Raw genomic sequence first — 12301 nt, 5'->3', positions numbered from 1 at the left:
CCTCATAAGACAACCTCTTCATCCCAGAAATCAGCCCAGTGAACCTTCTCTGAACTGCTTCCAATGCAAGTATATCCCTCAAGTAAGGAGACCAAACCTGTACACAACACTCTAGGTGTGGTCTCACCAATGCCCTATAGTTGTAGCAAGACCTCCCTACTTTTATACTCTATCCCCACCCACCTTCCAATAAATGCCAACGTTCCATTTGCCTTTCTAATTATTTGCTGTACCTGCAGGCTAACTTTTTGCGATTTATGTACAAGGCCACCGAGATCCCTCTGTATCACAGTATTCTGCAGTCACTCTCCATTTAAATAATATTCTGCCTTTCTATTCTTCCTGCCAAAGTGGACAGCCTCACATTTTCCCACATTATATTCCATCTGTCAAATGTTTGCCCATTCACTTAACCTATTTCTCTTTGAAGACTCTTTGTGTCCTCTTGCTTTCCTACCTATCTTTGTATCATCCACAAATTTGGCTACAATACACTAGGTCCCTTCATCCAAGTCATTAATATAGATCTTAAATAGTTGAGGCCCCAGCACTGATCCCTGTGGCACTCCACTAGTTACAGTTTGCCAACCTGAAAATGCCCCATTTATCCCAACTCTGTTTCCTGTTAGTTAGTCAATCTGCTTTCCATGTTAATATATTACCCCCAACATCATGAGCTCTTACTTGTGTAATAACCTTTTATGTGGCACCTTATCAAAAGCCTTTTGAAAATTCAAGTACACTACATCTACTGGTTCCCCTTTATCCACCCTGCTTGTTACATCCTTAAAGAACTCTAATAAATTTGTCAAACACAATTTCTCTTTCATAAAATCATGTTGACTCTGCCTAATTTCATTACGATTTTCGACATGTCCTGCTACTACTTCCTTAATAATGGATACTAGCATTTTCCCAATGACAGATGTTAGACAAACTGGCCTGTAGTTTCCTGCTTTCTGGTTCCCTCCTTTCCTGAATAGAGGTGTTACATCTGCCATTTTCCATTCCGCTGGGACCTTTCTGGAATCTAGGGAATTTTGGAATATTACAACCAATTCATCCACTATCTCTGCAGCCACGTCTTTTAAGACCATTAGGTCCAGGGTACTTGTCACCCTTTAGTCCCATTAGCTTTCCTAGTACTTTTTTACAAACTTTGTGCTGCCGACTCACCACCATGATTGCAGCATGCAGTCCAGTGCTAAACACACTAATGACTAGCTCCAAGCTCAGTAGGTGGCCCAGGTGCGTGCATGGGTTACAACACGAGTTAAAGTTCGCCTGTACTTCTTAAAGGCAACCTGCACCTCTTAAAGGGGAGGTGTATTCTGGCTACAACAGGTGGTGGAACTGTCTCCAAATGTGGTTTTGAGCAGGAATAAAGAGCACCAATGGAGCAGCAGGCCATAGAGGGCTCCCAGGTTCTCCGATGTAGCTTTGGAGATGGAAAGGAGGAGGGAGGTCATATTTTCACAAGGGGACAAGAGGCCCTCAAGGCAAACACTGCAAAGGGAATGGGAGCAGGCAGCCACAAAGATCAATTCAAAGAGTGTGGCCCCGAGAACCTGGCTGCAGTGCCGCAAAAAGTTCAAAACCTCACACGTGGTCAAGGTCAGCGAATACACCTTCAATTATCGTTTCCTATTCACTGCACCACTAACCTCACCGGCTGCTCAATGCACGACACCCCATCATTCACCCATCAGCAATCTCATGCCTAACATTCATTTACTTCACCTCACCCTCACACACTTGCCACTGTTGCAAGCCTCACACCCACATCTTGCAGCTTCTACCGATTTCCAACTATTCAGTCGTGACAGACACATCATCCAAACATCTTGCAACACACACACTGACACTCTTCCATCTCTCTAGCATGATAAGGTGGCACTCAACAGGAGGGGGAGCAGAGCACCAGGTGGAGACAGGCACGCCTGCATCTGCTGAGTCCCTTGGAGGAGACGAATATTGAGACTGCTGTGACTGAGGCTGTTGCAACCAGTGTCACCAAGAACATTCAGATGACAGTATGTTCCCACCTTAAGCACCTTCTTAAATCCCACTTTACCCTCATCCTGCTATCTGCCATGAATTGCAAGCTGCAGATGGTGTGATGATGGACCTCTTGCTTTCCACCCAAATCCCAATCCCTCATCCCAATCCTCCCCTTCTGCATTTATCCCTAGGCAGTCAGTGCAGCCTCATCATGAAGATACGAGTAAGAGCACGTCACAGCCTCCAGTTCAAATACTGGCACTGCGTGTACTTCAGAGGGTAGTATAGAAGTGTTATCAGCATGTGGTGAGTTACTGGGCACGAGTGGACTGCAGTCAGGGCAGGGAGAAGGGATAGTGTGCATGCAGGCTCTCTGAAGGGTGAGGTCGCAGAAGAGTTCAGCTGCAAAGGACTCAAAAGAGCACTTTGACGGGTGGCGTACAGAAGGCTGCTGACAATACACTCTACGACAACACTTGCAGACCCAGCCATGAGGCACCGTCTGGAGGCTGATGTCTCAGCTTCCACTGCCGCTCAAGCAGAAGCCACCCAATGTCTCATTGCTACAGTGAAAGCTCCAACTCAGATCTTGAGATCTCTGCCTTTTGCCCTGCAGGCTTAGTCACTGCTTAGTCACTGCCATCATGGCTGTGGATACCAGTGCTCTAAAGGGCTTGCAGGCTCTCAATACAATCCAGCAATCTGTGCTGAAACACTGCCGCTCTGTCAGTGGCCTTGTTGATGTCTGTCAGTCAGCCTACCCAGACTGCTGACGTCTATGTCAAGGTGGTACAGTCCGAAGCCAGGCCCTCTGGACTCAGAACTGTTCAATGGTGCCCTGCAAGGCCATCTGCAGTCTCCCCTACTGAAAGTCAGCAGCCTTTCACCAGCCATGCTGCAGCCACTATGGTAACAGTACTAAGGAAATGCACGTGGGTGAGGAGTTCAGTCTTGTATGCATTATTGGAAGTGTTGTTGGATAAAGTTGTTATGGATTTTTTTTTGTGTTGCCTTTTATTTCAGAATTTTGGCCAAGATGATGCTGTAGGGTCCATAGCGGAGGGATGGAAAGTTGGGGAATTGAGGAACAACAGTGATGAGGGAATGTTTTCAGGGGAACTGAAGTCTGATTAGCCACTCACAGACAGTCCGTCCAGAACGATGGTGTCCTGGAGGCCTCCTCTCTTCCTCATCCTCCTCCTATTCCGCCTCCTCCTCCTCCTCTTTGATCTCATCTTGTCAATGAAACTCACATCCTGCTCCCTTGACCGCATTCCTACAAAAATGCTGACCACTCAATTTCCCTCCATGGCACACATGCTCACTTAAGTGCTTAGAGATGTTTTTCTATATTAAAGGCAAAAATTGTTGTTGTTGTTGTTACTCTTTTCCACCCTGATCATGTTGTCTGCTTATGGGCCTTGGCCCTTCACTTCAGTTTCTCAGCAAAGAAAAATTCAGGTAAATTCCTTTCTCAACCATCAGGTGGATTCTTTTTCTGAATCTCCATTGCTACCAGTTGCTTGTCGTGGCCTCATGCCCACTAGTTGCGTACCTCTGTGCACTTTGGCACGGTTGACCACGTTATAGTTAATAGAGAAATATAGCACAACATGTGCTGTGTATGCACATTGTAAAACATCGGTATCTGAAGGGACAGATGGAGGAAAAGCACTGGGCGGGAGGAAAAATTGGCAGTGGGAATCTGAAACACAGAGCATATGCAATAATTAGTCCTGTTGCCTTTCATGTTGTGAGCTGCTCTTAAGTATAAATAGCGTGAACCAGGAGACAACATCTTCCAATGGACACCATTTCCAACGAAGCACCTCGAATTCAACTCCTGCACTTGTGTATAAATGAGATTATTGCGTATTTTTCCTTTTGCTTTTTGCCCCTTAGCCTACTACATCTTGTTGAGGATTCAAAACCCATGGCACGTCACAGCTGAGCTTGATCCTGTCCTCGCCCAACATTCACATGCACTTCCCCTGATTGGTAGCAATCATGGGCAGGATGTTAATTTGTCCTTTCCTCTCTCTAGCCCAGGACCATTGAGGGTATTTGCGGCACCAAAACTACTGTGCTAGCTAAGATCAACTAACTAAGCATGAAATTTGGGGCCTTCTAGTCTGTGTGGCTCAGGACTACATGAGAGAATACCTTTTCCAACTAGACCTTGGGGAGACTTGGTGTTAGTGTCTGAGTGAAGTATTCATTTAACAGTTTTTCCCTTAATAAAATCTTTGGCAAAGATGATTTTGGTAAGACTCTTCTCACCCACAGAAAACCCTAAGGATTTCAGGAAGTATCATTATGATCAAACAGAGCATTTATTATTTTTTGTAACTCAGTTTCCAAAGCTGCACTCTGTTATGAAAGGCCCAACCATTACAGAATTATTTTAGGGGTTTTCTCTCGAATAATCTCTTCCACACCAAAGAAGCAGCATCCGAATACTTTGGAAGGCCATTGTGTATTTCTCCAATCCATGTAAGTGCATCCTACAAAAAGAGTAAAGTTAAGGGAAAATTACAAATGCTGGAAATCTGAAATAAAAACAAAATATATTGGAAATATAATACAGGTCTGTCAACATTTTTAAAAAGACATGTTATGACATTTCAGATGTGTACCCTTCACTTGCACTGATGATGGAGAGAAAAACATTCTCGTAAGTCTTGAAAGGTAGTTTTTCCAAACTCAGTAAGATCCCAATTTCTCTCTCAGCCTTCAGTTCTGTTAGAGGATACACACCCAAAATATCATAGCCTGGCATAGAAATTTATTGTCACACCCATTTTACACCTGTAAAATGCGCACCCAAATGTCCAAAGTAGCAGGAGGCCCACAAGCAAACATTCTGCACTGGAATGGACTCTGCCGCCATGTTGATATGGATACCTGTTTTGAGTCCAGGTCTCGTCTGAAACAGCTGTGAGGCTCTTTGCATATGTATGGGGGGGTTGGGGGAAGCTGTCTAATGCTCGAGTGAGACCCCCTTTCAAATTTGTTAGCGACTAGCTGCAGCACGAGCTGTGCAAGCTCCTGTCAACATTGAGGAGCTCAGCAGCCAAACCAACAGCCTTTAAAGGGACCACTGGAGGCTGCAACTGGCAAGGTAAGTTTTAATTTTTTACTCACCTTACTGTGGATCTGGGGAAAGCAGGAGTGCTCCTCTTAGCTTCACATTAAATTAATGGTCCACTGCCAGCTGACACTTACTCCCCTCTGACTGCCTCCCACTTCAAACTCCCCCATTCCCGGAATCTGTTTACAGCCTGGGCCAGAGTTCGAGATGCCCCATCTCCACTCTTCCAAAGATTTGCCTCTGAGGTGGCGACTGGTTCTAGTAAACAAATGAGGTCGATGGACCAATTTCACGTGGTCCTGTCACTGGCCACATCAAGCATGTGAAATGTGTGTTCTGCTGGGTTTGTGTCCCAATTTGAGTGCAATTCAGTTTCTAGGCTTTTCTGTTTACATATGTTGATTAACCTGCTGTCTTTTTCTAGCAATTTCTGTTTACATGAAAAAAATGCTCTTTGCCAAAGTAATTTTTGGAGATCAAGTTTTCCTTTCAAATGTTACAAAAGCAGTAATTTAAAAATATATTAATCTTCACTCTGTTGAAACAAAATAGCAGCTCCCCTAATGGGAAGATGGAAGTAGTAGCAAGCCTGCGCTGTCCAAGCTACATCCCTTGGGAAATATGCAGCAATGAGCCCAGATTGAAGCCCCAGTCAGAACGGCCATGTGGGTGTGATCTACGATTACTTGGACCTTTGGAATTCCTGACACTCTTTGAAATTACAGTCCCTTTGCATAGTGCTGCTGGTTTACTAAGAAGAAATGATTGAAATTTCTAGTTCTGGCAAATAATGATTATATGATTTGCTACTGCAGCTGTGCAGTTGATCAGCCAATGTAGCGATGTCCCAGGTGGCAGGCTTGAATTGCACAAAGAATCTCAGGGTGATTTTTAACCTTTACAGCTACTGGCTGTGGTGAAGGTGGGACGCAGTTCGGATTGCCGCATGTGCCTCCACTCAGCAATGACTTCCATTGTACGGTCAAGCCATTGCTGGCTCTGCTCCTTGAACAAGTGGAGGCAGGAGCAGCTCTGCCATGGGGCCACTGGTGGATGAGTGGTGTGTTCCACTGATGGTGCCTGAGCAGCATGGCATCATTCCTTTGGTCCTCCAATTCTTCTTCCATAAAGCAAAGCACAGTGAAATTTCTAGTTGAGCCCTGTCTAAAATTGACAGGGGCAGGAAGGTGGGAGTGTTTGAGGTTGAAGCACCAGATCAAATGTCATAAAAACAGGTGGTAAACTATCTGGCAACAGCAAAGTAAAAAGTTACTTTAATTCAACTGAGAAATAACAATTCTACAAATTATCAAAATAAAGAGGATGTTTTCCACTTTGGCAGACAATCACAAGATGGACGTTGAGGGCAGGGGGTGGGGATTCGCATTTTCCCGATATATGGTCACGGCATGTACTGAGAGAGTTGAACCAGAAAATCTTTCTTTACATCTGGTGGGTTCTTAAATTTCACTTCTGACTTCATAGTGCCTAGCAACCCACTCTGATTTTTGGGAGATTAATAAGTATGACTTCAGAGGTAATAATCTTCAGATTGCTCCCAGTGCAACGTGCTAGTGAGTACAGAAATAAGGGATAGAGCAGTTGAATGCGTGGCTGGAGAGATGGTGCAGGAGGGAGGGCTTTAGATTCCTGGGACATGGGGACCAGTTCTGGGGGAGGTGGGGCCTGTATAGGCCAGATGGGCTGCGCTCAACAGAGCTGGGACCAATTTCCTCAGTGCTGCGGGGGAGGGCTTAATTTGGCAGGGGTATAGGCACCAGAATGAAGCACGAGAAAGGAGAAACAAGGTGCACAAAGGACCAGGCCATTCGGCCCCTCGAGCCTGCTCCACCATTCAATAAGATCATGGCTGATCTGATTGTAACCTCAACACCACATTCCTGCCTACCCCCATAACCTTTCATTCCTTTGCTTATCAAGAATTTATGTACCTTTGCCTTAAAAATATTCGAAGACTCTGCATCCACCACCTTTTGAGGAATAGAGTTCCAAAGACTCACGCCCCTCTGGACCTCTTATTTTTAAACAGCACTAGGACACCCAGATCCCTCTGCATCTCAGAGCTCTGCAATCTCTCACTATTTATATAATATGCTTCTTTTTTCATTCTTCCTGCCAAAATGGACAATTTCACATTTTCCCACATGATACTCCATTTGCCAGATTTTTGCCCACTCACTTAACCTATCGATATCCCTTTGTAGCCTCCTTATGTCCTCTTCACAACTTACTTTCCTACCTATCTTTGTGTCATCAGCAAATTTAGCAACCATACCTTCGGTCCCTTCATCAGAGTCATTTATATAAATTGTAAAAAGTTGAGGCCCCAGCACTGATCCCTGTGGCGCACCACTTGTTACATCTTGCCAACCAGAAAATGACCCATTTATGCCTACTCTCTGTTTCCTGTTAGCGAGCCAATCTTCTATCCATGCCAATATGTTACCCGCCTACACCATGAGCTTTTATTTTCCGCAAGAACCTTTGATGTGGCACCTTATCAAATGCCTTCTGGAAATCTAAGTACAGTACATCCACCGGTTCCCCTTTATCCACAGGACATGTTACTTCTTCAAAAGAACTCCAATAAATTGGTTAAACATGATTTCCCTTTCACAAAACCATGTTCACTCTGCCTGATTACCTTGAATTTTTCTAAATGCCCTGCTATAATGTCTTTAATAATAGCTTCTAACATTTTCCCTATGACAGTTGTTAAGGTAACTGGCCTGTAGCTTCCTGCTTTCTGTATCCCTCCCTTTTTGAATAAAGGAGTTACATTGGCTATTTTCCAATCTAATGGAACCTTCCCCGGATATAGGGAATTTTGGAAAATCAAAACCAACGCATCAACTATCTCACTAGCCACTTCTTTTAGGACCCTAGGATGAAGTCCATCAGGACCCAGGGATTTGTCAACCCACAGCTCCAACAATTCGCTCAGTATCACTACCCTGGTGATTATAATTTTCTTGAGTTCCTCCTTCCCATCTGTATCCTGATTTACAGCTATTTCTGTGATGTTACTTGTATCCTCTATGGTGAAGACTGATGCAAAATACCTGTTCAATTCATCTATCATCTTCTTATTTTCCATTATTAATTCCCCAGACTCACTTTCTTTGGAGCAACGCTCACTTTGTTAACTCTTTTCTTTTTAAAATATCTATAGCAACTCTTACTATCTGTCTTTATATTTCTTGCCAGCTTTCTCTCATACTCTAATTCTTCCCTCCTTATTAATCTCTTAGTTGTTCTTTGTTGCTTTTTATATTCTGTCCAATCTTCTGACCTGCCACCCATCTTTGCACAATTATATGCATTTTCTTTGAGTTTGATACTATCTTTAACTTTTTTAGTTAACCACTGATTGTGGGTCCTCCCCTTGGAATTTTTCTTTCTCGTTGGAATGTATCTATTCTGTGTATTCTGAAATATCCCCTTAAATGTCTGTCACTGCATCTCTAGTGGCCTGTCCCTTAACCTAATTTGCCTGTCCACTTTTACAAGCTCTGCTTTCATGCCCTCATAATTGCCCTTATTTAAGTTTAAAATACTCATCGTAGACCAACTCTTCTCTCCCTCAAACTGAATGTAAAATTCAATCATATTATGATCGTTGCTGCCTAGGGGCGCCTTAACTATGAAGTCATTAATTAATCCTATCTCGTTGCATCATACCAGGTCCAGTATAGACTGCTCTCTGGTTGGCTCTAGAATGTGCTGTTCTAAGAAACTTTCCTGAAAACTTTCTATGAAGTCCTCATCTAGGCTACCTTTGCCCATCTGATTTTTCCAATCTATATGTAGATTAAAATCCCCCTTGATTATCGCTGTATCTTTCTGACAAACACCCATTATTTCTTCCTTTATACCCAGTCCTACTGTATGGTTACTGTTCGGGGGCCTGTACACCAATCCCACATGTGATTTCTTGCCTTTATCATTTCTCGGCCCGACCCAAACAGTTTCTTCATCCTGGTTTTCTGAACTTACGTCATCCCTCTCTATTGTGCTCATACCATCATTAACAGAGCCAATGCTCCACCTTTTCCTAGCTTCCTGTCCTTCCTAAGTGTCATGTACCCTTCAATATTCAGGTCCCAATCTATGCCATCCTGCAGCCATGTCTCTGTAATGGCTATCAGATCGTACTTATTTATTTCTAATTGCGCTATCAGTTCATCTGTTTTATTTTGAATGCTACGTGCATTCAGATGCAGAGTCTTTAGTTTTGTCCTTTTATTATTTTCATAACCTCTAGACTTGCCTGCTGATTTACTTTTAGATTTGTATTCACTGTCCCTTCCTGTGACGGTCTGTTTATCTTTTCTCATATCAATACCTTTCTCTCTTGCCTTGTCTCTACTCTTTGATTTACTAAATCTTCCCAAATTTGATCTCTTGTCCCCACTGTTTAGCTTAAAACCCTCTCTACTTCCCTATGCAATTCCTTAGAACACTGATCCCAGCATGGTTCAGGTGCAGACCATCCCAACGGTACAACCCCCACTTTTCCCAGTACTGGTGCCAGTGCCCCACAAACTGGATCCCACATCTACCATAACAGACTGTGAGACACACAATCATTTCTCTAATCTTTTTGCCCTACTCCAATGTGGCTCAGGTAATAATCCAGAGATTATGTCAAGAACCCTGGCACCGGGCAGGCAACACAGCCTTCTGGACTATCGCTCTTTGCTGCAGAGAAAAGTGTCAATCCCTCTTACTATACTGTCCCCTACTACCACTACTTTCCTTTTTGTTCCCCCAACTTGAACGGCTTCCTGCACCATGGTGCCATGGTCAGTCAGCTCATTCACACTACAGCCCTCGCTCTTGTCCATAAAAGCTGCAAGAACCTTGTACTTGTTGCTCAATTGCAAGGGCTGAGGCTCCTCCACTCCCACCTTCTCAATCCCCTTACCTGCCTGACTTGCAGTCACACCCTTCTGTCCCTGGCCACTGACCAAAACAGATGACCCTATCCTAAGAGTTGTGACTGCCTTCTGGAACAAGTGTCCAGGTAACTTTCCCCCTCCCTTATGCATCGCAGTGTCTGCAGCTCAACTTCCAGCTCAATAACTCTGAGCCAAAGCCCCTCAAGCCGCAGACACTTACCACAGACGTGGTCACCACGGATTGTCATGGCATCCAGGAGCTCCCACATACTGCAGCTGTGACACATCATCTGTCCTGCCATCTTTCAAACGAGCAGCAGTGAGAGTCCCCTGAATTTATACTCTCTGAAAATAATGCTGCGTCAGCTCTGCTAGAGCTCAGAAACCAGTTTAAGCTAGCTACCTAATTAACTAGCTACAGCTACTCTCAGAGAGCTTGTATACCCCTGTTTAAAACTGTAAGAAACTAACTTACCTCTTAACTTAAACAGTAATTCCAATTAATTGCTAAGTGTAAACAAAACAAAAGCTAGACTTTACAGAGATTAACCCATAAAATTCACTCACTTAACAAACTCCCTTCTTCACACTTTGTACCCGCCCAGCAGCACTCAGTGCAGACCAAGAAAGAATGCCTGAAGATCTAAGACAGGTTTGCAATGCATGCGTATAGACACACAAAGCATGGTAAATAAAGCTGATGAGCTGCAGAAGCAAACAGCTACATGGGAAGAGATGTCATTGCGTTTACAAAGACCTGGCTCCAAAAAGGGCAGGATTGAGTATTGAATATTTCTGGATACAAGGGCCTGGATTTTATTCACAGCGGCAGCGCGCTTTGAACTTGGCAGCCTTCCGACATGGAAGTGCCGCCGCACAGACAATGCGAGACTATGCCCAGGGGCTGATTTAAATAGAGGGGGCAGAGTGGCCACACCCGATGATGTAGAAGGAGCGGCCGCCGCGTCCCCAGCAACGGGCGCCATCGCGCAGACGCCATTTTTAAAGGGCTTTAAGCCCTTAACACAGATTTAAATTTTTAAAGATGTATGGCATTTAATATTTTTTTCATAAACAATTAGGAGATGGAGGCCCTTCCCAAACCCCCCAAAGGTCATTTCACTGCCCGATATTTGCTAAACTTGCCTTAATCCCTACCTGAACCTCCCCCCACAACCTTCTAACTTTTGCCCTTCAACCCCTACCCACCATCCCCACATCCAATACAAAGTGTTTTCCCCGCTCCCCCACCCTCTCCACCGGAAAACTTTATTCCTCCCCACCAGGTTCTCGCCTCAGAACTCCATATGGACCACGCAAGGTACGAACGGCAGTCATAAAATCAGTGTGGGACGGCCACCACCTGCAGGTAAGTTCATTTAAATATAACTTAGGTTGATTTAAATATTTATATGAAGGGCCGGCTGCCATGCAGCGGGGGGACCGCACTGAGGTCCCCCCGCTGCCGGTAATATGCAGCGCGCCCTTCTCGACATCAGGGGTCGAGGTGGGCCGCTCCCCGCAGAATTTTACCGGCCCTCCCGCTGCAACCCACGGCATCAAGGGGCCAGTAAAATTCAGTCCAAGGTGCTCAGGAAAGATAGGGAAGGAAAGAAGGGACAGGGGTAGCGGTATTGATTAAGAAGAATATTACAGAGAGAGGAAGTCCTGGAAGGGTCAAGGACAGAATCTATTTGGTTAGAGCTAAGAAACTATAGAGGTGCCATTACACTACTGCATGTATTCTACAGACCATCAACTCATGGGATGATATAGAGGAACAAATTTGCAGGGAAATTACAGAGGGATACAAGAACTATAGTGTAGTTATGAAGGGATACTTTCCAATTATCCTATTATAGATTGGGATAATAATATTATAAAGGGCAGAGAGGGAGAGGAATTTAGTTTAGTTTAGTTTAGAGATACAGCACTGAAACAGGCCCTTCAGCCCACCGAGTCTGTGCCGACCATCAACCACCCATTTATACTAATGCTACACTAATTCCATATTCCTACCACATCCCCACCTGTCCCTATATTTCCCTACCACCTACCTATACTAGGGGCAATTTATAATGGCCAATTTTACCTATCAACCAGCAAGTCTTTTGGCATGTGGGAGGAAACCGGAGCACCCGGAGGAAACCCACGCAGACACAGGGAGAACTTGCAAACTCCACACAGGCAGTACCCAGAATTGAACCCGGGTCCTGGAGCTGTGAGGCTGCAGTGTTAACCACTGCGCCACTGTGGTTTCTGGAGTGCATTCACGAAAACTATCTTG

The 12301-nt window shown here is 44.5% G+C and overlaps 1 protein-coding gene across 2 annotated transcripts in view; it reads right to left on the bottom strand.

Annotated features, from left to right (window-relative positions):
- Nucleotides 1-4309: 4309 nt before the first annotated feature.
- LOC137377869 (uncharacterized protein C8orf48-like) overlaps nucleotides 4310-12301 on the bottom strand; it is a 68003-nt gene continuing 60011 nt past the window's right edge. Inside the window, exon 6 of one of the 2 annotated variants that reach the window (XM_068047939.1) lies at nucleotides 4310-4505. In XM_068047939.1, coding sequence (XP_067904040.1) covers nucleotides 4401-4505 — 105 coding nt within the window. In that variant the 3' untranslated portion in view covers nucleotides 4310-4400. The remainder of the gene's footprint in view (nucleotides 4506-12301) is intronic. The other variant, XM_068047938.1, reaches the window with a different exon arrangement.

This window comes from Heterodontus francisci, chromosome 15, assembly GCF_036365525.1.
Source record: "Heterodontus francisci isolate sHetFra1 chromosome 15, sHetFra1.hap1, whole genome shotgun sequence".
Classification (NCBI taxonomy): Eukaryota; Metazoa; Chordata; class Chondrichthyes; order Heterodontiformes; family Heterodontidae; genus Heterodontus; species Heterodontus francisci.
This window is presented reverse-complemented; position numbering and strand designations above follow the sequence as displayed.